We start from the raw sequence: 27,730 nt of genomic DNA, 5'->3' as shown, positions 1-27,730 counted from the left end.
CAATGAGATTAAGAGCGTAGTGTCTGCAGGAGTTACGTGTGTCATGTTTTGGCAAGCATTGGAATGGGTACACCTGCTGTGGTGTACCCATTCTGCTGTGATGGCTTAGTGGCTACGGCGCCATGCTGCTAAGCACGAGTTTGTTGGTTCTACCCTCATCTGCTTGAGATTTAGTTGTATGTTAAACAACTCCAGGTTATCCGAATTAAACTGGATTTCTCCACTACAGCATGTAAGACCCAATGTTGCCTTGGGACATTAAACCATGACTCGATGGTTAGTTACATGCATGATAGAGCTTTCTACAATAACTGGAGGGAACGCTATTGCTGTGATTGTTCAGCCACCGTGGGGATGATGTGTAATACATGGATTTGTATAATCTTCGTGCATGGGGCATCGGACGTTCTTGTGGCTTCGTTAGTTACGCTTTATCTTTACCTAAATTTCACACTAGTTTATACTTTTTTTTTTAAATGTAGTAGGTAATAATACTCTGCGGGCACACACAATCTCTGCTAATTGCAGTGGTTCCGCTTGTCCATGTGTCCGTGGCGTAATGGTTTCAATATAGGGCTTCTGTGCTAGAGGTCCTGTGTTTTAATTCTGCAGTCGGGCAGTTTTAATAATGTTGGTTTAATTAGTTATGTTGCAGTACTTTTTTTTTTAAAATGATCACTTTTGCAAGAACAGTCATTTAAAGCCAGAAGGACTCCATGTACTATCAGTCATTCCCTGGCTGAACTGCCCTGATTGCAGCTCCCGTAGACACTAGTGCCACCTCTGGTAATTGTATGAAACTCTATGGCTACATGGATTTGCCTTAACTTTGTCCTTGTACAATGGTGGTTTAACTGCGCCATTTGCTACAATTGCAAATGCCGTTTGCATCAGCTGTGCCAAAGTTCTCAGTAGGGGTGTGTGGTTGCTCAAATATAGGAATAGTTAACATTTAAATTATTAAATTGGCAAATATTTCATTTTTCGATTACTCGGTCAAACACATGGCCGAGGTCAGTGCAACCTTTCCACGACGCTTGGTCTGTGTCGGCACAGGATTCTTCCGGCTCGACGACACTGATTGAAACAATTCGTATATGTGACGCTGACAGGGGATGGCAACGATAGCAGAGTGTATGGAACGCACGATAGCGTGTGCGAAGGTCGGACCATTTAACCACTTGAAGGCACGTACAGTAGTACCTGTAGTGTGCCAGCCGCAATAAATCTTTAAATTACGCAGGTTTTCGAATTGCCTGAAAGAACAAAACTGGGAAAAAGAGCAAAACTGCGCAACACAAGCATGTTATGTTTATTTTTCATGTAGCAGACTACCTGAAGGGACTACTTGAAGCAATTGCCAATGTGGGATTGCTTGGCACCATAGTTTGCTGCATCAAGGGTAATGTTCTCTAATCACGTACAGCGTCTCGATCACCACTGATACACTGAAGAAAAGCTGCAGACGACATGCAGGGACTCTGTATAACCGTCGCTAAACCAGCCGATTGCACGATAGGGGGTATTGTCTATCGGCACAATGTCGCTGACTTCATATTCCACGTTAGTGTACAAAATCTGCACATCTGCTTCTGTGTTCAAGTAGTCATCGAAGCCTGGCCTGTCACTCTCTGCACAGTCTTCATAACCTAGTGGAAGCATGCACGTGGTCGAGATTTCTTGCAGTTGGGAATCGTAAGCACACAGGAAACCAGCAGTGGAAAAAATGTGCGGAAACATAAAAACCAGAAATGGAAAAGCAAGACTGCAACATTTATAGATGATGATGCGTTGATGATAGGGCTGAAGGTGGAGAACTTGTTACTTGTACAGTATAGAGATGACAGATGCCTATGTCACATAATTTCATATACAGTAAACCATTGTTAACTTGAACTCTGATATTTTGAAATGTAGGCGAAGTCGAAATTATTTTCTGGCTCGGTGTTATTTTTCGCTGCCCACTGACTATCTCGAGATCCTGACTGCGAAAATGTCGGGAAACGTCACTACACAAAGGTTTCCATACTTTGGGCTGCTGCAATATCGGCAAAAAGGAACAGGACTGCAAGTTTGTCACAAGTTTCACTTGATTCTACACCACTCCAATCATCCGCCGTTCAAGGCCAGCTGCGATCTCATTGATAATAGACGGCTTTAGTTAGTGCCGCTTATGTTTTGCTCCGCTCGGATTTCATGCGCTGAGATTTCGTACTTGACAAGCGTGTTTTACCCAGACGCAAGTGGCGTGCTATCAGCTCGGTTGTGAAATGACTGAGAAGCCAAGTAGAGGTGCTCCGACTCCGCTCAGTCGGCTTCGTAAGCACAGCAACAGAAGTGATCTTGCCACTGCCAGCATGAGTGTTGTGCAAAAGCACACTGGGGTTCCCTCTAAGTGGTTGTGAGGAAATTGCTAGCATATGCTTGTCTGAGTGGAGTGGACTGGTCGTCTATATGCGGCCAGAGGCATATATTTTTGTGAATTTGCTTATTTTGAAACTCCACTTATCCGTGTTTCTCGGTTTTTACAACTTCTTTTCAACTTTTTTGGAATGGTTTTGCAACATGTTTGCAGGGTTTTACTTGAATGCATTCTTTCAATGCTAACCTCTAGAGTTCAAGCTTTTGGGGGTAAAAAAGGGAAAATGACATCCACCCAATCGTAGCAGTTGCTACAAAGGAAATTTCTCGAAAGAAAAGCCTCACAGTTGAGGAAGAATTCCTTCTGGTCTGCGAATCGAACTCTGGACCAGCGAATTTCTGGGCTAGCCATATCTACAATGTGAGCTAACTAGGCAGCTAGCAAATGGCAGGGCAACTACAAGTCAAGCTTATCAGCAACTCGAAGCAAAAACGAGACAGTAGGGTGGCTAGGAAGACAGTGTGGATTAGATTGATTGGTAAATAAATGATATTGCACTTCATATGGGGAAGGAGATGCAGCAGAATTGGGTGGATACAATGTGTAGAACAGATAACGAGTTAGGCAAAAGGCTGAGGGATAAAGTGATAGCTGTGTAGATTAGCCACCAAACGTTTCCATTTCTGTCACATGTAAAGCAAACAATTGTGCATCGCCATGTAGCTCCACACTTCGTCCAATTCCAAACGATCCTGGACAGCCAGCTCCCTGTAAAGCGCTTTGCATCACATTGATTTTCGAAGGGTGTGCATGCTGCATAATTTTTCGTGGCTTTTATCGAGCCTTTCCTTGACTTGACCATCTTCCTCTGCCCTGATAGTTGCGCGCCATGCTGTTGCTTTAAGCAACTTCTGATGTGCTTGGCCTTCCTCTGTGCATGCAGGACTTGGCCAGCAGCTCTCCCATGCCGTCATCCAGCATGGTGCGACCGCGCGGGGGCGGAGTCCCCAACCCGGCGGGTCGCGGCATGAGGCAGGTGACTGCATCTCGCCTTGCGGACGGCCGCACAGCGCGCCTCGACCACCACATCGAAGCAGCCACGGCGGCTGCCGCAGCAGCCAGCAGCAACACTGGAAGCGGAAGCAGCAGCGGCAGCGAGGCATCGCGCGCTGACGAAGAGAAGCCCAGCGCTGCAGTGGCTGCCCTCGGCAGGGTTGACGAGCCTTCCTGCGCCATCAAGTTCCCGCTCCTGGTCAGGCCTGGCAAGACCCCGCAGCCCGACCAGGAGCTGGTGACCATCAAGAACGGCAGCAGCATGGCCACAAACGACGACGCTGTTGAGTTGCCAGCACCGCTGGACCATGGGCCCCGCCGGGTCACCACTGCAGTCATAGACCACAACCACACCACGTTCATTGCTGCAAAGGTGTGTGTGTGCTATCTTTGGGGTTGGCGTGTTTCCTCTGCAGAAAAGTTGGGGTGCCGTTGAACATGTAAGGGTGGCACGATGTTTGTGCATTTTTATACTTCAGGGGGCAGTGGAAAGTTCAGTTAAACCTCGATTTAACAAAGTTGGCGAGTTCCTAGAATCATTTCATTAAATTGATAACCTTGTTGAAACAAAAACACAGAAATGCTCATTTGCAAATTGTTATATTTGTTTGGGAGTGAAACAGAAATGTCTTGTGCATTTTTTTTTCTTTCTACATAGCATAGACGAACAGCCCTTTCAGCAGATTCCCCATGCTCTGGTTATGTGTAGAGTTGCGGAAGCGTCAAAATTTTCTTCCGCATGTAGGCAAATGCAATACTGTCACACGCAGAAGCTACACCGATTCAATATCTGTTACAAGAACCAATGCAAACTCGAACGCTGCCGAAATACTCGGCCCAGTAACAACTGCAGAAGCTTTCCTATAGCTTCCCTTTGCTGCCACAGAAAGTTGTCTGCGAGTATGGCACCGTGTTAAAATTTAAGTGGTGCTGTATTGCTTGCTATGACCATTGCTTAGAAAATAACTGCAAGCACACGGCTTTTTTTTTTCTCATGTATCGCGCCACTTGCAAGCAGGACATCACAGCTTGTGAGGCAAGCCCCCTTATATTGCAGTCCTTCAGCGTGAAACATCAGATCCACTCACTGTTGTTCAAGTGCTGCGTTTCCAATAGTATACTAATGCAACCGCAAATATGTGGGTTGTGTAGGGTGAGAGCACCTTTGACTGTTTGAAGAAAACAAAATTTTCTTTTTAACAAGTAAACATGTGGAACGCACTCTGGTTTAAAATGGCATTCTTTAGCATACACATGCGCACACAGGCGTTGTGTTGATGCCCGATGCGGATTCAGCATGCTCTGGTTATGTGTAGATAAGAGTAAGAGTGTCACGCACGTAATGCGAAGACACAGGTTCATATCCCACCTGTGGCCAATTGTTTTCTTCATCCACTTTAATTTCCATTAAGTTATCATTTTTAGTTCAATTAGTAAGTATAAGTAATTTCCCCTATGTTGTCCTTGGTGTTTTTGTTTGCCGGCTTCTTATGATAGGAAAATAGTATTGTTATTGCAACTGGAATTCCTTCGCATGATCGCCCCACATCCCTTTTCATTGGGATTAAACTGCACCCTTGTGGTTTGCAAACCTGTGTCCCTTGCTTCAGGGATTGGCTTTCCCACAGAGCTTAGTTGTCCAGTGGCTGAGCTTACCTTACGCTTTAAATTACGCCAACAATGCTAAATTCAGCACAAAATTTGTCAAGTATTCATAGCATAAAGATATGTTTTAAATATTCATATCCTATTGGACGTGCGGAATAATTGGAATACCTCTTTCTTTATTGAATGCGAACATTAGCGTAATATTCAGTGATATTCAAATATTCGTACACCCCTAGATCAGCAGAAATGTAAGAAAGGGTTTTTCTTTTAACTGCATGTCATTTTAGAACTGATAGTATGTGCAACTAGGCTGCTGGTTTGTTCTTGATGAACGAACTTGGTAAGTACAGTTGAATTCTATTATTTTGCCCCTGACGGGATCGTCAAAGCTGATTGAGTTATCCAGCATGTCGAAATAAGCACCAAAACACACCACCATTTCATTTGGCAGTATTTGCCAGATTCTAACATGCCCCCAAATCAAACGTGCACCCACTTTCTTTGTGCCTAAAGTAGAGAAGTAACGTAGAAATGGCATTAAAGCTCCTAAACGAAGAGATATAATGGGCAGCCATTCTTTAGCAAGAAAAATGGCCAAGGGTCATAGGGACCTAAGGTATTGCACAACGGCGGCTAGTTTCCTAAAGATAGCTTCACCGCACGGATCTTTTAAGTCGGCTTCGCCTCAAAACATCCTTGTAATGAGATAAAGCATAGAATGTCGCGAAAGCAGTTTTAGTATCGTGTCCGATTGCACCGCACGGGCAATTTTCAGTCCACTTGTCTAGAAAAAGAAAAGAAAAGCGGCTCGTGTTATAATCGGACGAAGACCGTAGTTGAACATTGACAGTGGCTGTTAATGCTTGAAAATCGTTCTAGGGCAGGCCGAAAATGTACGTTTACGATGAGATATTTTTTAACCTTGTGTTCAACACATTCGCTGTATCATGAGCTCCACGTCAGTGTTGGGGTCAGCATAGTCACACACTTGCATGCTGACTGGTCAAGTTATCCAGTAAAGATAAATATGTTAAGATGGAAATAACGAAAGTTTGGGCCCATAAAAATGCATGGGTACCAGCTGAGACCTTCGGTTGCAGTCGAATTAACAGGTACCTACTGTAACTTTGTCTCTATTGTCTGTTACTCACTGTTTGAATGAAGCAATTATGTTCACCATTTTTCAAGGCACTTTAGGTATGTATGTGCTTTAGAACATTGTCATTTGCTGTCGCACGGATGTTAGATGTGTAACATTGATTTTGCTTCCATTCCAGGAATTTTGCATGGACAAGGAAGGCAGGATGTCCTTCTTTGGAGGTTGGTGATTCTTTAGCATCTCTATGTAGAACAATATTCAAAGGAAGCGTAGTTTGTGTGCCGATGCATGACGCCAATGGAGACCTAATATCTGGGATGTGTGGTGCGAGACGTGGAAGGTGCCCTGCGTTGTCGTGCACCCGCTCGGAACCGTCTAACTGGAATGGATATCGCCGTTCACACAATCACATCTCCCCGAAAGATGTACTTGCCAATTGGGACTTTATAGGTGAAAAAGTCCTGTTTGGCAACATCTTCGGCAAGCTTCAGATGTGTGGTAACAAAACGCCAGGTTCGTCAGCAGCTTGGTCATTCCAGTGAGGCATCCAAACAAACTGCTGCCCAGGAGCCTTAGCTTTATTACCACACAGCTGAAATATGCCAGAAATGTCTTCGGATGTGTTTTCTGCATATCAAGTCCTGATCGATTGTTTCTTGGAGGTATTTTGTTTGTTTCAACAGGAATGACCATTCAGTTATGTAGAAGCGGATGCTCACTGAGAGAGTACGCCAAGTATCCTCGGATCTAAGCCCCCTGAGTAAAACAGAAGGTGAAATTAATGTTCCCATCTGGCCCGCGAGCGAGGGCAGAAAGTATCTGTTGATACTCGACCGAGACAAACTTCAGAAAGTCCAGAATATAGCAATGTGTTGTGTAATCGATAACTATACAAGAAACCGCAGCATCACTGCTGCAGAACATATTAGAATGGGATCCTTTAGAAAGAAGCGAACTTTACGCTTGAAGCTTTTGCAGAATATATTACGCACCCAAATCAGAATAGACCGCAGCAAGTATATTTTTCATTCGCATTATGTATCTAGACGAACAGATCATGAGCTCAAGGTCAAAGAATGTACAGTCAAACCTCGATATATCGAACACGGATATATCGAATTATTGCGTATATCGAACACTTTCTATATCACGTGGAAAATCGCGTGCATTTTTAATTTTTTATTTCGAACGGGGCCGTATGTAAAATGGATATATCGAACTCCGCCGCCCCAGACCAAGTGCGCTCTGTTGACAGGAGGCGAGCTTTCCCGCAACACTCTCGAAAATAGCGGCGGCGCGATGGGCGTTCCAGACTGCTGCGTACGACAGCTCCCACATCGGTTGCGCCGAGGGCGCCATTTGAACGTAGCGGCGTACACACGCGGCGACTTGGAGCCAGCCACGGCCAGTCTCGAGGGGAGCGCGCGCTTCGCGCACTCCCGGTCCGTAAGCCAGCCCGGCCGCCTCAATCACGCGCGCCCGCGCCCCCGCCGTGCGCGCGTGATCGAGGCGGCCGTGGAGCCAGTTGGAGCGCTTTGTTGGTGCTGAGCCACACAACATGTGCATTGAGGACTTCGTTGGCGGTGACGACAGCACCGGAACAGTGGTGGAGTTAACAGACGTGAGATCGCGGCAGAAGTGACTGTTGAGCGGCCAAACGAAGACGCTGCCGAGGCTGATCCAGCAAGCGCTGATGTTGCCCCGCTCCCGACTGCAACTGAGGGTGAATGCGTAGTGTGTCCCATGGTGGTGGCTCCTTTCTACTCTTGGTATACTTCACCCAGTGGTGGGAATGCTATAATTGCGCCAATCTGCTTCATTTCATTAAAGTTGCTACATCTATGCGACAAATCAAACTGTCAAAGCTGCTCCAGGGCAAGCTGCACCACGCAATCTCTGCCACAGCAAAGAGGAGTTGCGAATGTCAGGTGGCAGTTGCCACCACGTTAGGCAAAGAGTGCTGTCGCATTTGGTGTCATTCGTAAAGCTAAATGAGCTAAAGCATCACTGAGCCAATTCAATCCAGTGCGCGTTAGTGCATGTTCGCTGTATGTGCCATATTTTTGGGTTGTGCATAGTTTAGGATGTTCTGGTTGCCCTGTAGAGCGTGCACCGGCAGTGTGGCCTCAATGGGAGAGGTGTTCAACTGACATTTCACACTTCGAGTGTTCAGCATAGCAGCGGCGTGCCATGGTGCACTCGGGAAACTGAAACTTGCCCCCATTGCATGATTTTAGCTGCTTTGCTGTGTAGCATTTATCTGTTTGGTCCTAAGCCAGTAGATTTGTAGCTCAGCCATTATACTAGCTACATGTCTTGAGGCTTAAAATAATATTGCTCAGATGCCCAACCTGCATACCATGCGACTATTGGTGTGGGTTTAGTTGTGCCCCTTTGTGGGCTTTCTTTATTGCTGGGAACATGCAGTATTTTCTTTTTCGGGTGAACTGATTGACTTGGCATGGCCACATGGTGGTTGTAATTTGTTCATGAGTGGTCAAATATGGTGTATTATCTTTCTTGAAAATACTCGCAATGATATGTGCCCATACTCTGGAACCATTTTTGACATGCAGGAATAGTGCCTGACCAATAACCATTCGTAATGATCGTTGTTGACTGCTACAAAGCAGTCTTGGCCATTCATATACTTGACCGTATTGCATATACTTGACCGCGTAACACTGCTTTATTGTGGCGAAGCTGACTTTTGGAAATAGGGATTATGCAATGCTTGACCCTTTCTATGCTTTCGATGTTTCGTAGCCATCAGCAAGGATCAAAGCAGGAGTTAGCGCTTTTGTTGACAGCTGCCAATCTTTTCAACAAAAAACACGGCATCACGCAAAAAAAAAGTTTGTTAGTAAATAACGATGCTGCTAGGCGTAGCGTTAACTGGTGGCTACGGCTGCCAGCAGATCAGCGTGCGAGAGTACTGGTTCGAGGCTGTGAGCTAATCAAAATGGTGGCAGTGATCGCTTCGATAAATGCCACTTCGGACCTGCAGTCATGGCAAAAAGTGTTTCAGAAAGTGTTTCACCGTCCGAAATTTCAGATGTTCTTATGCATTGGCTCTACGGGATACGTAGCGGTGCCGTGAAGGCATCTGAATTATCAGGCATCGGAAAAATTTATCATTTGTTGAGCATGTGCACGATAGTAAACAGTTCTAGTATAGTGTGAAATGCTTACTGTACTCGTGTGTCGCAACACTAATGCTTTCATAAACTGCAGTGTGTGGTGCAATCTAGGCTTCTAATTTAGGACCAAATGGTTTCGCAAATGCAAACTGAGGCACCATCCAGATTTAAAGGTTGAACTACGAGTGAACAAAATGTACACTGAACATCGACATAATCCAGTGACATGTCTATATTATATCTGCACCATCTGCACAACTACCGACCATACTTTTCTGCAAATTGTGATAAAATTCAGATCGGAGTTCCATCCGCACAAAATGCCACAAAATACAAGCAAACAAATGTAGTCTATGGTCTCCAAGATCAGGCAGCACGCATGTCTTGTCACACACGACTCATTATCTCAGAGGTCATGTACAGCTAACACATCCTCTCTCATCTTGCCTGAAGTGCCAAAAAATTAACCTCTCTGAAACGGCACCCAGGTGTCACTACAGTAAAACTTCGTCAATTCAGATTTCACGGGACTGAGAAAAAAGTCCGAATTAACGAAATGATTATCGAAGGTATCATGAAAACAATGAACAAGTGCATACTACCTCAACGCGCTTTTATTTTCTGAATGAGCAAATCCAGTTCCTATTTTGTACAAAAGCAGTGTGGAAGCTGCAATTCTCATCTTTTGACTGATTGGCGCTTGCAGCGGTGAAGGCCTCGCGACTTGCTTCATGGTGCGCGTCATCCGAGGCGCTTTTCACTACCGTGCGCACGTCCTGGTTATTTTTTCGCTAGTTAGCTGGTCGCAAACAGATTGTCCATCCATCGAGATGTGGCCAGTGCTCTTAATTCTCGACAGCTTTAAGTCAAAATGAAACTGTTTGCCACAACCACTGCAAGCGAAACCGTGGCCACTATTGACGTGATCATAGCTGGTGACCTTGCAGTTCTGAAGGTAAGCGACTGACCGTGCGCAAAGTTGAAATGAAACTACTGGTTGCTACATCAACTTCGGACAAAACCATGATCACTATCAATGTGATCACTATCAATGCGATCATGGATGAAGGCGTGCATGCGAGTCAAAGTGAAAGTACTGTTTGCCGCAACTGCTGCGGAAGGAACTGCGGCTGCTATCGACGCGATCATAGACTGTGACTGCAAACTCTTGAAGGCACGCCCCCAATGCAGTGTTATGTGTTGCGGTAAATGCAAGAATAAAGGCTTTAAGCTCCCAAATAGACACTGAGTGTTCCAACGATGTTGTCATTCAGGTACTATTTCCGCTGACAACTATGGGGGTAGGGAGATGCAGACTCCGCCCCTTCGTTTGCGGTTGGAAGCTTACACTGTTTTTGTTGTTTTGTGTTGCACATTTGTGGTGCTTGCCAAGCTCCGAGAGTTGTCCGAATTAACTGATGTAAAGCCAGGTACATCCGAGTTAAAGAGTTTGATCGCATTAAGTAATGCATACGTCTACTGGGACCAGAGCACGGGTCCGAACTTCTGATTTTTCAAATTAACTAGTTTTTACGGCAATACTTCACTGTTAATTCACGACAACACAAATATAAATCGCACAAAAGCACCAGTTGGGAAAAAAATGGGCCGAACAGTAAGGGCAACAAATTAAGACCAGAAAAAGGCGGCAACCCACTTTAACTGGCGCCACCATGTTCGCCTATGCAAAGCTCCCTTTTCATGGGTTAGCATGAAACACTAAAACCTAGAAATAGTATATGAATGGCTTATGTACCGAGTATGCACAGTGTGGATCATGCTACAATAAATTCTTACATTAGCTGCTTTACACTAAACACTCTCTAGTGTAATGATCACTAGTGGAACACATGCCTGGTACAAGACAGGTCGTGTGACTCGTGTGGTACTGGACACACAATGGCTGTGCTTGTTATGAGTAGTATTGCAGTAGTTGGTGGCAACCTATTTATTTATTTAACATACTTTCAAGGCCCGAAGGCATTACAGAAAAGGATTGGGTGGACGTAACACAAAATTTGTGCACGATACAAATACCTATAATGCACTGGGGAATACACTGCTGTCGAACTCTGAAGGCCTGGAGTAGGTGCGCTAGCCAGTCCCTCACTTTCGCAGCTTCACACCCGGGGCCAACTTCCAATGTCGACATCCATTTCAAAACTATGTGGAATGCGGAGGCACTCACGGCAGATACAGTGCAGTTTCGTGACTAGACTAGTACTAGTACTACTAGTAGTACTACTAGTACTGCTAGACTAGTGCTAGTAGTGCAGCACATCAATGAGGCCATGGCAGCAACAGCTTGTTGCACTTGTAGAATTCAAGGCATAGAGATGCCTTGTTGCAAGAGCTAGAAGAGGGGAAAATAGAGGATACAGGAAAGAGAGCAGTGTGAAAATACATTGTGCTAACATATGGGCATTGCTTTGAGATAGGATGCTTTCTTTAAGCAGTAACTATATCTGAATCATTGTTTGGTGTAGCCTTTTAAATGTTATATTAAAAAACATGCACATTGATTGTCAGTGGTACTGTAAAGGTTGCTGTTTGGCTTGGATTTGTTTTGGGCAGCAGTTTTGTGGCTTCCTTGCTTAGAGCCTGAGAAATTTTATCAGTGCGTGTCTCAGAAAATTTGCACAACTCGCTTGCTAAATTGTGCTGCGAAACCGCATATAATTCTATTGTATGATATTTAATGTCGTTATGGCTCATGATTTTCTGTGTGCCAAATTCCATTAGGTTCAGTGATATGAGTCTACAAAATATTGCAGTTGCTGAAGCAGTGACAGTGAATTGAAGATGTATACAGGTCTGGCATATTCATTTGGTCAGCCCAAAGATGCTTTAAGAAGGTCAGGAAATTGGATTTGTTGTTTGAAGTGGCTATGATTTAGTGTACAGATTTATAAGGTAATCATTAAAGGGACTGACAACCGATTTTTAAGGGCCTAGTTTTTTTATGGTGGAATTAAAAGCTCACCTTCGGTAGTGTTTACATCTGCAGCGGTTACTTCTAAAGGTGCGTGAATATTTAATAAACAGAATTTTTTTTTATTTGAGCAGTCTTTAAAAAAGTACGGGTCCCTTCTCCAGCAGTGCCGAGACGTTGGAGCAATGTCGATAGCCTGCCTCGCAAATTGTGAAAGCCATCCATCATTCTGCTTTTACAGGGGTGAGCGCAACTGTGATCAACAACTTCTGAAAATAAGCTGGTGCAACAAGTTTGCATTGTCGTACAAACATTTCTATTTGTACCGAGTTTTTCCTTAAGTACACACCTACTTCATGGCTGGTGGGCTCCCGTTGTCGTCCTGTCGATAGACGAGCCAAGCCAACTCATCGAAAATGAAGGCGAAGGCAGTGCCACTTTTCCACTCATTACAAACAAAGGCCTGTCTGCACATTGTAAGTTAGAAAAAAAAATTACAGCCTAAAAAAAAGTTTACTGTATTTCAATGCTAATAAAAAGGTCATGGTGTCATAAAAAGGTAATGTGGTGGACCTCTCATGCAGCTTCACGTTTTTGCCGCGTGGGGCACCAAAGGTCACTTTTAATGACGTTTAGGAATGAATTAAATATATAAACCCACGTTTGGTGAGAAAAACATGGCTCATTTTAGCCGCTACGATAGGGAATTGTTCCCTCAGCGGGTTATCTCAATTCATGTTCTGAGCGGTTGTCGGTCCCTTTAAAGTACATCATGTGAACACTGAGCTGCTTTATTGATTGCCGGCTACATTTACACGTGAGTACAACAAACGTCGATTCATTGTAATTTCTTCATCTGAGGAAATTGAAAGCAATGGAAAGGGTCCTAGGGAAGATGTGTCAAACGTTGGCAACGCATCACTTCTCTCGATTTAACGAAGTCTTTGCACATCGCACAGGCACTTCGGCAACACCCTCGACACGCCGCGAGAGCGACCGGCGCCAAAGCAGCGGCGAGAAAAATTCGACGCTGTACCATTTGCCGGCACGGCACCTTCTTGTCACCCGCGCTGGGTGCGTTCCATTCGTGATCGAGGGGCGCTCGGAAACATGTAAGCAGGGCTGACAAGCGACAGCCAGACATAGCAGTGCTATACAATAGAGCGCCGTTGATGCGATTTTCAAGGGGCAGCGGGAAAAAAAGAAACGTAACAGCTGGGAAAATGTAACAGTGAGGTCGGCTGCAAATGGTCCACAGCAACGTCAAAAATGGCTTTCAGTTGTCAGTACAGTTGTTAGACAACTCGATGCTCTCGCTGTAACCGGTGACGGGGCATGTAAAATGAACGGGGGAAGCTCCACTTAGAGCCGCGAATTTGGTCAAAAATTGTATTTTCAGTTTTGTCAACTTGCTGTTCATGACACCCTTTATTTCCATAAGGTTTTATAAGATTCCTCAATAACTATGCTTTGAAACGTTTTTTCTTGATTTCTCAAAACAATTTTGACAGACTTGCGGTTTTGGAGATCAAATAACTTATGTTCTATATGAACTATCGTAATAGCTCTTCCTTTTATTTTTACCTGAAAGATAAATGCATGGAGTGTATGCCAAGCCTAATTTTAATGTAATATTTTTTCAGACATTCTTTTTTACAAATTGCGTTTCACATGTTATGGTGGCATTTCTTTCAGGCAACATTGATAAATTGGCCCAGGACATTGATTTATACCTCAGCACACGCCTCAGACATGCTAGATAAATTCTGTAACCTAACTACTATATTGGTTACGTTTTCCTTTTTTTTTTTTGGCGGATGCTAGTTTTTTTCCAAACAAAAGAACCCATTTTCTATGGCATATCAGGAACTGTTGGCCCTATGACAAAAATAATTACATCTTTGTAATCGGCACATCGAAATATATAAGGTGCGAAAATTGCGTTAAGATCTACCCATAAAGAAAGCTGTCTTTCAAGTGTAGCCTACCACTTTAAGGGACAAGTAAGATTTTCTGCGACAGTGGCCCCTTTGTACTCCTCATATGCTTCACAGCATAACACCACTTTATTGCAGTGAAGCTGACCGAAGAGAATCGCCAATTAAGCAATGCATATTGCCAGCCCCAGAATAAATGTGGCCCTGTAATTGGAGGATTTGGCCCAGTGGGCTTGGTTCCCGGTAGGTTTTAACAGATGTGCACTTCTTGGGGTGCTTCACCAACTGCTCTTTTGCATGTTTTCTCCCAAAATGTTCATTCAGTCCCTGGCTTGTGCAACGTATCGGTTGCTTGTTGCAACATTAAAGATATGCTTGTCTTCGAAGCAAAGTTTGCAAGCAAATGTTTTTCTGCACTGCTAAATTTGTTACTGCAGCGGGGAAACGTAGCGTAATACATGGAACATTACAGAATGGCACCTTATCGAATGGGAACATAGTACATGGGAGTCAATGGAATGTGGGCAGGACCGCGAAAACAGGACGTTGCAGCTGGAAAATGCAATGGCAAGGAACGTATTAATGGGGTTTCGCTGTACTTGGTCAGCATTGCAGAGTTGTCGTCGTGGCAGGAGTTAAGCAGAAGCATAGTAGAAAAGTACATGCGGCACACATTTTTGCGAACTATTTGTGTGTTAGGACGTTGTGAAAAAGTTTTACACGGCTTCCATGCTTTTTATACATTTGTCGTCTGTACTAACTAGGAGAGGAAAAAATCCCTCCGTGAGGACTCGGTGGCTGGGGTGTTCAGCTGCTGAGCACAATCTCGAGGGTTTCAGTTCCCACTACCTCAGTGGTCGCACTTCAGTGGAGGCAGAATGTAAAACTGCTCGTCATCACCATGCTTTCGATGCTCTTGTAAGAAACCCAAGATGGTCAAAATTAATCTTCAGCCCTTCCCTATGAAACGTCTCATATATTCTGATTCATTAGGACATTAACAATATAAGTGAAACATACTTCTGGAGCAGCTGACCAGACAATGCCTTGTAGGAAGAAAGGAAGGAGAAAGTGGAGAAAGAAAGGTAGGGAGGTTAACCAGTTTAGCTACCGGTTTGACAATGCCTTGCAATTTATGTAAGGCAAAGCACCTGGCCTGCATAGACGTAACGCAGGGAGTGTTACTTGTTACCGAAAATCTTTCAAGTGAGGCGCAGGTGGAAACTACCTTCCGTTTTCACGATTCTGTGAATTATGAACAGCGCAGCAGTGACATGATCTCTGTCCTCTGTGTGCTCGTCAGGAACTGCCATCCAGCCACATGCGTGCCGATGGTTTGCGTGGTGGCGCATTTTTGCCGGCTAATAACTGTTGTGCTTCTGTCTCAACCAGTGGCCTTGGTAATTAGATATCTTGGCACACTATAAATGCCGAAGGCCTTATGTTTGCGCTTTAGTGGCTATGTTTTTGTTCAAGTCTTTCTAGCGCTGTGCTTTTCAGGTAGTGTGAATGTCTGTGTCATTAGTACTTGCATGTATTTATTGAAATGGTTATTAGGCACTTTTTCACACTGCAACCAGCAAAGCCTTGATGCAGGCAAAATTGTGTGCACTAGGAATCGAAAGACGTGCTCCATATGAACAAGCTTGTGGCTCCAAGTTTGACTTTGCGAAATCACTAGGGCGAGTATTTGCGTTGACATCTGCTCTTTGATATGAGACCATCTGTAAAATGGGTTTCTGAAGGTAATTTCCTTGTGACGATGGTTGCCACTTGCATTCATTCCTTGCACATTTTCTTCCTTGCACTTGTGCAGGTGACACGGGAACTGTGACTGCCATAGCACAGAGCCGCATCCGTGATGGTGAACTTCACAGCAACAATGGCTCATACTCGGCGCGCAAAAGCAAGCGGTCTCGCAACCATGTGGATCCTACCGTGATGGCTGAACAGATGACAGGCCACCGCGGCAGCGACTCCATTGACACGCTGCTGGCTTACATCTACTCGGACGACAAGAGTGGAGCCCCGAACAGCTCAAACAATGGAGGCAACAGTCTGAGCACCGAGAGCCGCAAGGGCAAGAACATGCGCAAAGGTGCTGCCTCGTCTTCGTCAAACTCCAGCGGCGCCAAGAACTCCCTTTCGAGTCCGCCACCGGGCCAGGCTGATGAAAAGGAGGTGGTGCATGAGGGCTTGTCGGAGGACGTCATCAACAACAACTTCGACTCCTCACATCGACGAGCAGTCTTCGAGGATGCTCCGCTTTGCAGCGGTGGAAGTGGCGGCAGCCCCAACGAGAAGGAGCGCTCCTTCTCACCTAGCTTCTACTCAGACTACGGCACTGAGACTGAGCTCGCTGGGAGCTACAGGGTGGACCTGTCATCCTACTCGGACGTCGACCAGATCCAGGAGTCCGAGTTCAGGCTAGTCACAAAGAAGCAGCGGCGGAGAGCTCAGCTCAAGAAGGCAGCGACCACAGTGTACGAGGGCTTCCACAGGCCTCTCGGAGGAGGAGGAGGGGGTAGTGCATCGGGATTTGGCAGTTCACAGGGAACCGCCATCACTTCTGCAACTGGCAATGGACCAGTTGAGGACTCAACAGTGCGGAGACCTGGTGTGCACTCGCTGGAGAGCCTGTCACAGCCACAACCGCAGCAGCTGCAGCAACAGCGCAATAGTGTCGGTGCAACAAGCATCCGGCCAGAGCCCCCCGCCACGGTGGTGGGGGGCGGCCGCCAGCACAACTACACGGGCTCGGCGCCGCCTTCCGAGCCGTCTTCTCCAGAGAACTCTGACCTGGACAGTGTCCACTCGCTGCCAGTGAGCAGTGGCAGCGGCGTGGCTGCTACCACGGTCTTGCAGACGTCGTACGCTGACATTGCACGCATGTCTTGCCGGCAGGGCCGCGGCGGAACTAGTAGTAATGGTGGTGGTGGTGGGGGTGGTGGTGGTGGTGCCGCTGCAGCAAATTCGTCACCGGGGGCCGAGAACCCAGCAGCTGTAGTAGTGCCTTCACAACAAACGGCAGTTCGGCCAACTAGTCAAGGAACGGAGACTCTGGCGGCGGCTACGAGCGCGGTGGCGCCCACGGCAGGTGGCCTGGCCACGATGACTGCGAGCGTTGGCGGTGCATGCGAGAACGTTTCGTCGTCCTCCACAGAGCATTATGAGAGTGGTGAGGGTGACAGGTCGAGCAGCCCTGCGGTTGTGCTCCTGGATGACATTGGCGGCACGCCACCCACGACACTTGGCGAGATAACTTTCGGTTTTGATGTGAACGAGCAGCTAGTGCAAATGAGTCTGAACAGTCAGTTCCAATGTGTGCCTTCAGGGGGAACTCTTGGGGAAAGGGGAGAGCCTGCGGCCACAGCTGCTGCTGCTGCTGTTGTGGCTCCTCCTCGCTTTGACGGGCGGCCTGAAGAGCTGGGCAGGTTCAACCACAGGGACGTGGTGGACTTCCTGGACTGGGGTGAGCACTTCTATGGCCTTATGTGTTGGTTACACTTGCATTTACACTTACTGTGGTGACTTACTACTGTAGAACCTTGGTGATACGATCACGCCTGATAGGAATTTTGGAATGATGTAAATTTCTGAAAGTCCCAGTCCAAGTCCATTAGCTTACTTGTTAAAGTTGGGAACAGATTTACAGATTAGTGCCGCAGCAGATGATAGGAACAATCGAGCTGTGGCACTCTATTTGGCGGAGCAGATAAGGAATGCAAACAGGCACTGCTGGTGCACCAGTAGCATTCCTATTGCGAGGGCAGCCTACATCACTCTGCCTTGACTCCATCAGCATGCATCTTCTTTGCCCCCGTTCAAAAAAAAAAAAGAAAGAAAGAAAACAATCTTGTTCTGTGCAGCATCATGCAATTTCTTGGCCATTTTCAAACACTTTACAACTTTATGAGGAGCTGTCACACGCATGCTAGTCTTCACACTCAGGCCATCAGCATAATTGCAACACTCGCTTCCATATGTAGCTTTCTCTATTCCCTGCCTGTATAGGTGCCTGGTGACAACTCCAAGCTTTTTTGCCTTATCACCTGTCATATCACACCATACAGAGTAGCTTCACTGCCTCAAAGAAAACAGATCCTCTTATCTTGCACAAATCAGGTCTTTGTCACTGTCGGGTAGCAGCTAGGACACAGCAACAAAAACTCTAGGTAACCAGGCAGATCTTGACATTTCAGTCACAGAACACACAAAATAAGCGTGCCAGTGATTCAAATTTGCATTAGCCAATAGGGGTGCTTGCTTCGCACTGCGTGACCGCCACAATGAATTGCAGCATTAGTTTTCTCTTCCTGTGCTTGCTCTTGCTACTTTTATTTCTGCATGGAGAAATACAGCAGTGCTATGGCTATCTGAATATATGGTTTCTTGTTACGGCAATATCAAAATGTCAGTGCTGTGTCTATGGAAAGCCATGCTTATGAAATAGACTGTGCGATAGCGCCTTCCGAAACATGATTTTTTTCCCAATTTATAAGACAATGCACTAGAAAGGCGCAAATTTCTAAAACTCTGCAACATATTCCTTCCCAATATTAGCTATGAGATAAATGTGATCGGTGTAATAAATGTATCTCAATTGCCATGAGATAAATGTATCACATCAAATCAAATTTTGAGCAATCTTGAGTGGAAATGTTGCCCTGTCTCCCCTTAATTTCCCTTTATTTTTTTTTTACTTTTTTGGATGATGCAAGTGCTTGAGCCATCATGGGAGATTCTCATCGAGAGTCTAATGTGTAGTCGTACGGGTCAAGAATGCAGTGGCAAGTGCCTCTCAAAGGAAGCGTATGCCTACACGTTCTAGTTAATGGCTTCCTTCGTAGTTTCCTTCCCTATCCTCTGTATCTGTCCCAGCCTTCCTGGGACGCTGCCACAAAACTAATTGCTCTGCTGGTAGATGCATGTTGTGCATCAAGTTTGAGCGATGGATCCGTGAAGGGATCTTTCATTCATTCAGCCTCTCAAGGTGAACCTTGGCGTTAATCTTTACCCTAACTGACCTTAACCTTTATGTGTCCTTCTTTTGGAGACTCCTGCATTCCTGACCTGATGCTGACTACAGATTCTACTTGGCTTCTGACATAAAGACGCCTGCACATCTTAGTTATCTTTTCAAAAAAAAAAAAAAATTCTTAACGCTTGGAGTGAACTCTTGAGCATTGCATTTATAAGTTGTTGTTGCTGCTGTTAATGCTTCTGCTTTCGTCTTGACGTATTGTACGTACCTATGTCACCTGCTTATGACTCTCCGAATAGAGCTGAATTCCGTCGTCACACACAAACTGGTGTCGGTGAAGAAATATTGCAATTGTGTCTACACTAAAACTAAAGAAGCGCAATTGTGAGGCCCCTGACAGGCCAGCACAGGGTCTCCCGTTGATTTTGCTGGCCAGTCAGCAGCTTGCCATGCTGTACATGGTACAGGAAGAATCCTTATTTTCCATTTTCGCAAACCCACTTCTTGCAACAACATTAATATGCAGCCATTCAGTCGATGTTATCACACAAAATCAACATGTTAGCTTGCTGGCTGCAAGCCTGCTAAGCTACTGACCAAAACACACGAGCACCTAGAATGTGCAGTTTCATGTTGGTGTTGCTGGTGCATGTTTGACATTTTTGCTACCAGAAAACATATTTGGAGCTGCGAGTGATCAAATATTTGCCTTGCTGCAGTTGGTAATGTATGGTGTTTGGTTTATTATCGCGATCTCCTTGGAATAACACATGACCAAATAAATTCTTGGTTGAATTCTTTATATCCAATAATCTGCTAGTCAAACCTCTATATATATAGATTACGGATATAAGAAAAGTAAATATTAGAAGTTTCTCAGTAACATCGGCAAGTAATGAATATAAGCATAAATATCGGATATAAGAAATATATTTTAATGCCACGTGAGTGTTATAATGAATTTTGACTGTGCCCACGTTTGTTGTATGGAAACTTGCTAGTGTAGTATACAGGAAGGGCACCCTTCAGCAAATAGGGGCTCCACGTCAAATTCTGCTGCTGTCTGCCTTGTCGAAATGCTTGGTTTGTCTGCAGGCTTTTCACCTTAGTCTTCATCACCCTCCACTTCCTTTTCATCCTTGACGACTGTCAGTTCCAAGCAGATCATGTCATTAGCCGCTACGCCTGCTTCTGTGTTGCAGCAAGCAGTGTATTAGTTTTGCAGTCCTTGGAGCTTTTTAGCATCTGTCGTGGGCTACTGTAGCTACAAAGAAGTCCTGTCCTCCCACACAGTCTTTGTTGTGCTGTCAAGTGGCACTCGTTACGGGCATGTGCATTCATTGTAAGCCAACATATTGACTGTTGGGGCAGCCTAAGTTTTTCGTTTATAGAGTAGTTGTACATTTTACTTCCGATAATTCGACTCCGGTCAATTCGATCCTGACCTCGACTATTTCTATGGGCCTAAACTTTCATTATTTCAATCTTAAAATTGGCCATTGCCGGATTATTCAAACTTGACCAGACAGCACGCATGCGCCTGACCGCTGTAGATAGCGACACCTTTAGTGGCAGCATCTGTCCTGCCGGAGCTTGGGGAACAGTGAACGTGTTGAAGGTACGTCATCAGTTGAAAACGCCTATATTCAGCCCGCCAAGGAGGATTTTTAGGCAATAACCATAGCTCACCATGTCTGATTACAGTACTTACCTGATCCTGATGCATGCACCCGCCGTGGTTGCTCAGTGGCTATGGTGTTGGGCTGCTGAGCACGAGGTCACGGGATCGAATCCCGGCCACGGCGGCCGCATTTCGATGGGGGCGAAATGCGAAAACACCCGTGTGCTTAGATTTAGGTGCACGTTAAAGAACCCCAGGTGGTCAAAATTTCCGGAGTCCTCCACTACGGCGTGCCTCATAATCAGGAAGTGGTTTTGGCACGTAAAACCCCAAATCTTATATCCTGATGCATGCCTTTGTTATTTTATTCTAAGAAAGTTAGCCCGAAAATTCCCTGTGTGGTTCGCTCTCATGTTGGGACCGGGAGTTTTAACTCCCTGGCCGCATCGTGGGCTCGCTCGACGGCCCAGAGCTGCTCTGCCAGGTCCGTGCTGCGTAATGCTTCTTGTAGCCTGCCGGAGTCTTGATTCTTGTTTTCGTGGGTCCGACCACACGGCCAGAGCAAGTAATGTACGTCTAGTGTGCCAAAACAATTTTCGCAATATGATGTTGTGTATAGCTCAGACATGTAGTGATGTAGTCTGTTCTGCGTGGGATACATGTTTGTTTGAAGCAATCTGAACATGAGGGGCTTGAGGCCTGGTGAGCTTATTGTGAGGTGCGCTGTATATTCTGCGGTCTTTATAAAAGTGCTTTGTGATCTCACTGTATGTGAAGGGTGGATCCCGATTCTCGCTGGCATGGTCACAACCAGAATAGGTGGCGTCGCGAAGGGTTAGGTCTCGCGCACTCGCAGCATCTCATTGAGATCTGTCCTTGATCTGTCCGAGGTGTGGATGCTGCAGCAGTGCAGATGTATTCACTATTTGTAGTGCTCGTCTTGCAACGGCTCCTTTGTGAAAGGCTTTCACGGCCGAGCGGTGAATCGCTGTTGACATGGGTGGGGGTCGGGTCTGTGAGCACGAGTGTGATGCCGACCTGTTCTGCTATCTCGGACTTGTGGGCCTTGGCCACAAGAGAGACAAGAACAACCAAGTGCTTGTGTTGTTCTTTCGTCATGTATTTGTCCATGTGTTGTACATGTGTTGTACATGGACAAACACATCCTAAGGTCAAGTCATCAAAGAGTATGCCTGCTCGCCATGAAAGGGAGGCCCCATAAGCTGCCCCACCCCCTTTGTTACCGATAAATCCTGCTCTTTGCCTCGCACATGGTGCCACCTATGGAAGTCTGTTCACAGCTCGCAACCATTGTTGCTAGCTGCTATGGTGAGGATGTAAACCTCGAGCCATATTTGAGTGCTTGAATGATTACTCAAGAACAAAGGGCAGTTTGTATTTATACATAAACTGTGCGTGCTCAGCATCCTTTAAGATGCGTTTCTGTTCTTACTGTTGCTTCTGTTTACAACTTAACTGCAAATCTGTGACATTCAACACCGGAGCCTCCGATTGTAATCATTGGTAAAGTTATCTCAGGTGTGTCTACCTTGCGTATCGGTGTATGATCAAGAGAGCCTTGTCCTATGCAAGTCCAAGTACATTTTATATTTTGCATAATTAAATAATTTAGGAAGCTGAACTAAGCAGCTTCTGAAACAATACAATGTTATTTCTTTATATTTCTTCTGCATTTGAAACATAGCCTTTGAAATGCAAATGAGGTGTCCCTCGTGACAACCCACTTGCTGATTATGAAGGCAGTGTGCTCAAGCACACAATATTTGCTAATGGTATTGAGATAATCTGCTTCACATAAATTGTTCTTTTTTTCATTTTCATTTCGTATGTTCCATAGTTTACTCCACAGTGCTGCGGGTTTGTAACTAAAAGTGCTTCCTTCTTCCCTTTTCTTTCTCTATTTAGAGTGGGTGAGAGCGTACCAGAGCTACGAAAAAGGTAAGCAAAATTATGTGTTCAGGGCATCGAGTGTGCAATAGGAATAGTAAAATTTGTTTACCTTGCTCTCCAAGTTACATGTGTTAAGCCACACTGTAGATCTCCTATCCTAGGCCATTGTGATCTTCTTGAAGGTCACTCTGATACCGCACTTGTGCAGCCTGCTTTGGTAAATGCCTTGTATCAGCCAGATCAACTGCTGTAAACTTGAGTTTTTATACTTCAGTAACAGTAGGTTAGCATCAAGGAAAAAATATCAAGCATCTAGGTGGAGAGTACAAGGTAGCAGTACATTAGCTGCTAATCAAACTGCTGCAGCTTGTACAGCAAAGTAAAATGCCCTTTCACTTAATGGAACTTCTTGAGGCTACACGTTTCTTGTAATTTCTGGTCTGGTTCAACATCTTTATCCACAGCTAAGGCTGTCCCATTGAGAGTCCCGGGAAAGCGTCACGGTGAATGTAGTGTATGTTCCATTATTGAAGGAAAGATCTAATTAGAATATAGTACCAGCACATATTACAGCTCGGATTAGATAAGAAGGCATCCAGCAATGATCGTTTGGCGATTGATACCTTCTTAATGAATCATATGTGGCACCTAATTCCTTGATGGGATGACTTTTTGGGTTATGCGAGATTCAGTATTAAATTGGTGTTCCCTATAAGCGTGGACTGTACTGTACATTCTGTGATATGTGAATTCCAAGAATTCAGCCGCCTAGAAATGGCATGGCAGTTAACTTTATTGCCCCAGCAAGCGAAATGTCATTTTGCAGCCAAGATTGTCAGCTAGAAATAGCATTGGTACAAGTAGCTGTAAATGTGGCAGGATTGATAACTGCTTCTGAAGAGATTTTTTTTCGTATGTATCCCTGTTACTGTACTTAAGGGAGCTTTCAAAATTCTTACTATATTTTGTGTAATACTAGACATTAGGTTTAATGAATATAGCTGCGCTATACACTGTGCACATTTATGCACTGTCATGTAGTAGGATGAAATATTGTCTTTGGCTGTGAGCTGAATCTGCTTTGTGTATGATGCTCGGTAGTTTTCCGAGACTGCTTTCATGTAGATCTGTTTGCCGGTACTTCTTTCTGTCGATGACACTTGTTATGCCCCTAACAGAGGGTATCTGCCCAGCTCCGTTTGATGTTAGGTGAGGCAGACTCAAAAGGAATGCGTCTTAACACCTGGTGGTACAATTCCCTGACAGTATATATCTTGGGCCATAATTCAATACTCCTACATGTCATGTTAAATATGACAGCTGTAGTGTGCTATTAGAGCTGTTTGCACAAGCACATTTAAATGGCCAAGGAACTAGCTTTAATGCAGTCTATTGGGTCACCAAAGTATGGCTAGCGCCGAATACTTTGGCATCGTCTAACAGAACCAGAGAACTGCCATGCAGCACGGAAATAGTCAGGGCTACATGGATTAAGTACGAAAAGCATTTCCAGGATAATGATGAGGGGGTGGGGGGGTATAGGGGTATAGCTTTACATGCAGAGTGCGCCATGTTTACCAACTGTGTCATTTGGCCTGTTTGTCTCTTACAGAAGGCTCCTCGGACTCTAAGACAAGAGTCCTGTACTACTGTGATTCGTCGTCCTCTGGTGGCCAGCAGCAACAGAACAGCTAGCCTGCGCATACGCGCACTTACGTGGAATGAAACGTCGAGAAGAGGCAGTGGACGAGCAGCGCAGTTCGGCTCGTGACTGTATGTCCGCGGCTGTGTGCAGCAGAAAACTGGACGTGTGGCATGTGCATGCTTGACCTGCTCTGGCCGTCTCTCTCTCCATCCCTTTCTCGTGGCTCTTTTTTTCTGATTGCCGGCACTAAAGTGCTTCTCCTTGTTTATCATCGCCTGGCTCTCTCGCCTCAGCAAAGTCTTCCGCCGCTGCAAGCAAGCAAGCAAGCCGCGTGAAAAAGTCTCCAAGCACAGGGCTTCACTGCCCTTTCTGCATTCTGCTGCAGCCACCTCGCTACTCCCATCTGATGCCTTTTTCATTCGTCCCTCCCTCATTTTCAACAAGAGGCAAGACTGCTGGTGAAGCATGTAGCAGCTCGTCCATTATCACTGTCAGCCGCTGCTGCTCCGATTTTCGCCCAAGCCAAGCCAAGTCAGTTTATGAAAACACGACGAGAGCTCCCTTGGCTCACCTCGCAAAACCTGCTGTTTTTTTTTTTTTTTTGCAACGTTGCGACCGACAAACATAACATGCCACAGACACGTCGGAAGCTCTCTGGTGTGGCCCCAGGGACTATGTTTGTGTGTGTGTGCACCTCTCTCGTCTTGTGTGTTTTCTGTGATGCCATGCAACTGCAACTGACGCAAGGGGCGTGATGCGACGTGCAGCAGAGGAGTGGCTATGCATATAGACTTTAAACACTGGCGTGTGTCCCGCCTTTCACCGAATGAAGGCAAGTGAAACTGCTTGTTGAAACAGCCCCCTTCCCCTCGTCGGGGAGTGAGGGTGGGAGTGAGGAAAGTGTGCGAAGACTCGTCTTTGTTTCGGCTCCTTCGTCTTTCTCGTCTCGTCCCTTTGTCGACTGCTGTATGGACTATATGATACAAGTGCTTGCTCAGCATTGTGTGGACAAATGCTCACGAGCAGTGCCAGACAGGAAACGTTACAGATAGTTGTTGTTGCTCTCTATTTCCTGCTCCGAATGACATCCCATCTCCCCCTCCCTTCCTGGCATCCCCCCCTCCCCTCGGCCCACTCAGATTGAAAGTGACTTGGTTTTCCTCCCTTTCAAAAGGTGTGGAGCGCATTTGCACATTTCTGGAACTGCAGCATCACACGGGTAGGCCCTCCCAAGGAGTGCGACTAACACAGTCGGGGGCAGCAATTGCGTGTGAACGTGTTGCCCCTGCGTACTATGGTGGCAGACTGCTTATTGAAGGCCAAGCTGAACACGGACAGCTGTGAACGCATAGTCGTGTCTTGCAAGAAATCTTAAGTTGGTGGGGCATGGAGACAAGGGGGCATTTGTTGGATGATATAGGTGGTGCAGAGAAGTTCCTCTTTGGTTGTTACGTAGGGAACTTAGGCACTGGACAATTTTTTTTTTTAATTGGCGTTCTGGAAAGAAAAGGCTCTGAAACTGGCTGCGTGTGTGCTAAAAGTGTGAGTGTCTGTGTGTGCGTGCATTGTTGTGTGTGTGCGTGTTACCTTATACTCATGCGGCACTTTGGTAGTGTTGTGATGTTTATTTTTTTTTAATCGAGATTGACTTTTCAAATGTGACTGCTACTGCCACAAGTGTCCGTGGGATTAAGGGTCAGGGGATAAAATGTCTTAATGAGGCACAGAAAAGATGAGAAAGTGGACATGTCTGTTATGGGGCTTTAAGATTGGCCATTGAAGTGTGTCTGTGAGCTTACTTTATTTTTTTTGAAGACCTTGAAGTATTGTACACAGTCAAAATGTGTTACCAGAAGAGCTGCTCTGTTGTTACACAGGGATTCAGTAGTTTGTCCACGCCCTCTTGAATGCCGGACTTGAGTTTTATGCACAGGTCAAGCCTGATCCTTTTTTTTTTCATGTGCTTGACAACGTTGTGATGACTTTGCCACATTTTAATTTTTTTTGTTTGCTCTTCTAGAGTCTGCCAACACCATTTTTGCTGCCAGAATGGTGTTGCACATTATTTATTATATAATTATTGTTACCAGAGTTAAAGGATGGCGGGGACACTGGTGAGGTGCACAGTGCTTCTTGCTGCAGTGACTTGCAGGTTTCCTAGGTGTTGACCTGTGATGGAACAAAAGAAAGTATATATTATAGGTCAGGGTAACAAATCCTTCCATTCATCCCCACCCCCTTGTCACCCTCCCACTTTGCCAAATTGATCAGCCTGATCAGCCTCCGTTTTCCAAGCGTGATGAAAAGGGAGGGAAGGTCCAGTGGAACGCTTCCATAGGCAACACATATCTGTGTAGATGTGGGAGGCTCATGTGGTAGCTAACGACAAGCAACGTTGCCTCGCAGGTACGGCTCTGCACGCTCTCGCCGAGAGTGCGCAGAAAGCGAAAGCCGTTGTTGAGGAAATGAAAAACAAAGTTCTGTGTTCCTTAGTTTATTCTTAGTTTATAAAAAATGCAACTCGAGTTTTGCCACAACTCCCCCACACCCCACCAAGCCCTCCTTCATTGCCAGGTTCAGAAGTATCTCCCAGCACTTGTTTGTCGTGCAAGGCATTCTTGGAGCGTGGAAGATGCTTTGGGCTGTCTTGGCTGTGCCGTGCCCAATATAGGAGAGGAGCATAATAGGCGTTTTCGTTTGTTTTCGATGTTGTTTGAGAGAGCGTTAAATGAATGTCTAAAGTATTCACTAGTCGACGATGAAGAGGCGATTTAAATAACGAGGAGCATCAGTTGAGACCCAGGTGATGAAAAGTTTAAAGACGACTATTGTATGTCCGCGAGTGTGCCCATGCGCGGGTGTCTTTCTCGACTGGGCCCGAACTTCGTCCCTGCTTTTCGAGTGTCTGTGAATGCGAAGAAAGAAAATATATATATATATATAATGTGCGAAAAATCTTACTGGCTACCGCCTGAAGAACGCTCCCAAGTTCTGGCGTTCCTTTCATCCTGTTCATTAGAGGTGATGTAAAAGAAAATGACATCGAGGCAAGTTTTTTTTTTTACATTTTGCCCGCTGCTTTTCCCAGCCAAAAGAACCTGTTCGCTGAACATTCCACATCGGATTGGGCACTACTACAATGCGCAGTCCTGTGCGCTCACTGGAGTGTTCGTGTGTATTACCCCACAGCGAACGAAAAACAGTGTTCACGACGGCGCTGTGTACTTTGCCTCGCCGCCAGAGACAATTTTATCGCGACACAGTTTGTCTCCATTGGTCTGTGGCCAGTGGCCTGGCATACGTTAAAGACTTCATGCTTTTTTTTTTCGCGCAGCAACGACAGTCCCCTTACCCTGGCCTCCCCATTGCATTTGTGGAGGGGATGAACGGGCCCAAAAGAAAGTGCAATGAAATAAAAACAGTTGCTTGAAGAGTTTA

At 45.6% G+C, this 27,730-nt stretch overlaps 1 protein-coding gene across 5 annotated transcripts in view; it reads left to right on the top strand.

The window, feature by feature from the left end:
* The window catches only part of LOC135897459 (uncharacterized), a 38,199-nt gene extending 10,469 nt beyond the window's left edge, over positions 1-27,730 (top strand). For 4 of the 5 annotated variants that reach the window (XM_070534182.1, XM_070534179.1, XM_070534180.1 and 1 more), the window contains 6 exons: positions 3,306-3,788; positions 6,301-6,343; positions 13,154-13,306; positions 15,948-17,603; positions 22,663-22,695; positions 24,260-27,730. In XM_070534182.1, the coding sequence (XP_070390283.1) occupies positions 3,306-3,788; positions 6,301-6,343; positions 13,154-13,306; positions 15,948-17,603; positions 22,663-22,695; positions 24,260-24,342 (2,451 nt within the window). In that variant the 3' untranslated portion in view covers positions 24,343-27,730. The remainder of the gene's footprint in view (positions 1-3,305; positions 3,789-6,300; positions 6,344-13,153; positions 13,307-15,947; positions 17,604-22,662; positions 22,696-24,259) is intronic. The other variant, XM_070534181.1, reaches the window with a different exon arrangement.

Source organism: Dermacentor albipictus, chromosome 2 (assembly GCF_038994185.2).
Source record: "Dermacentor albipictus isolate Rhodes 1998 colony chromosome 2, USDA_Dalb.pri_finalv2, whole genome shotgun sequence".
Classification (NCBI taxonomy): Eukaryota; Metazoa; Arthropoda; class Arachnida; order Ixodida; family Ixodidae; genus Dermacentor; species Dermacentor albipictus.
This window is presented reverse-complemented; position numbering and strand designations above follow the sequence as displayed.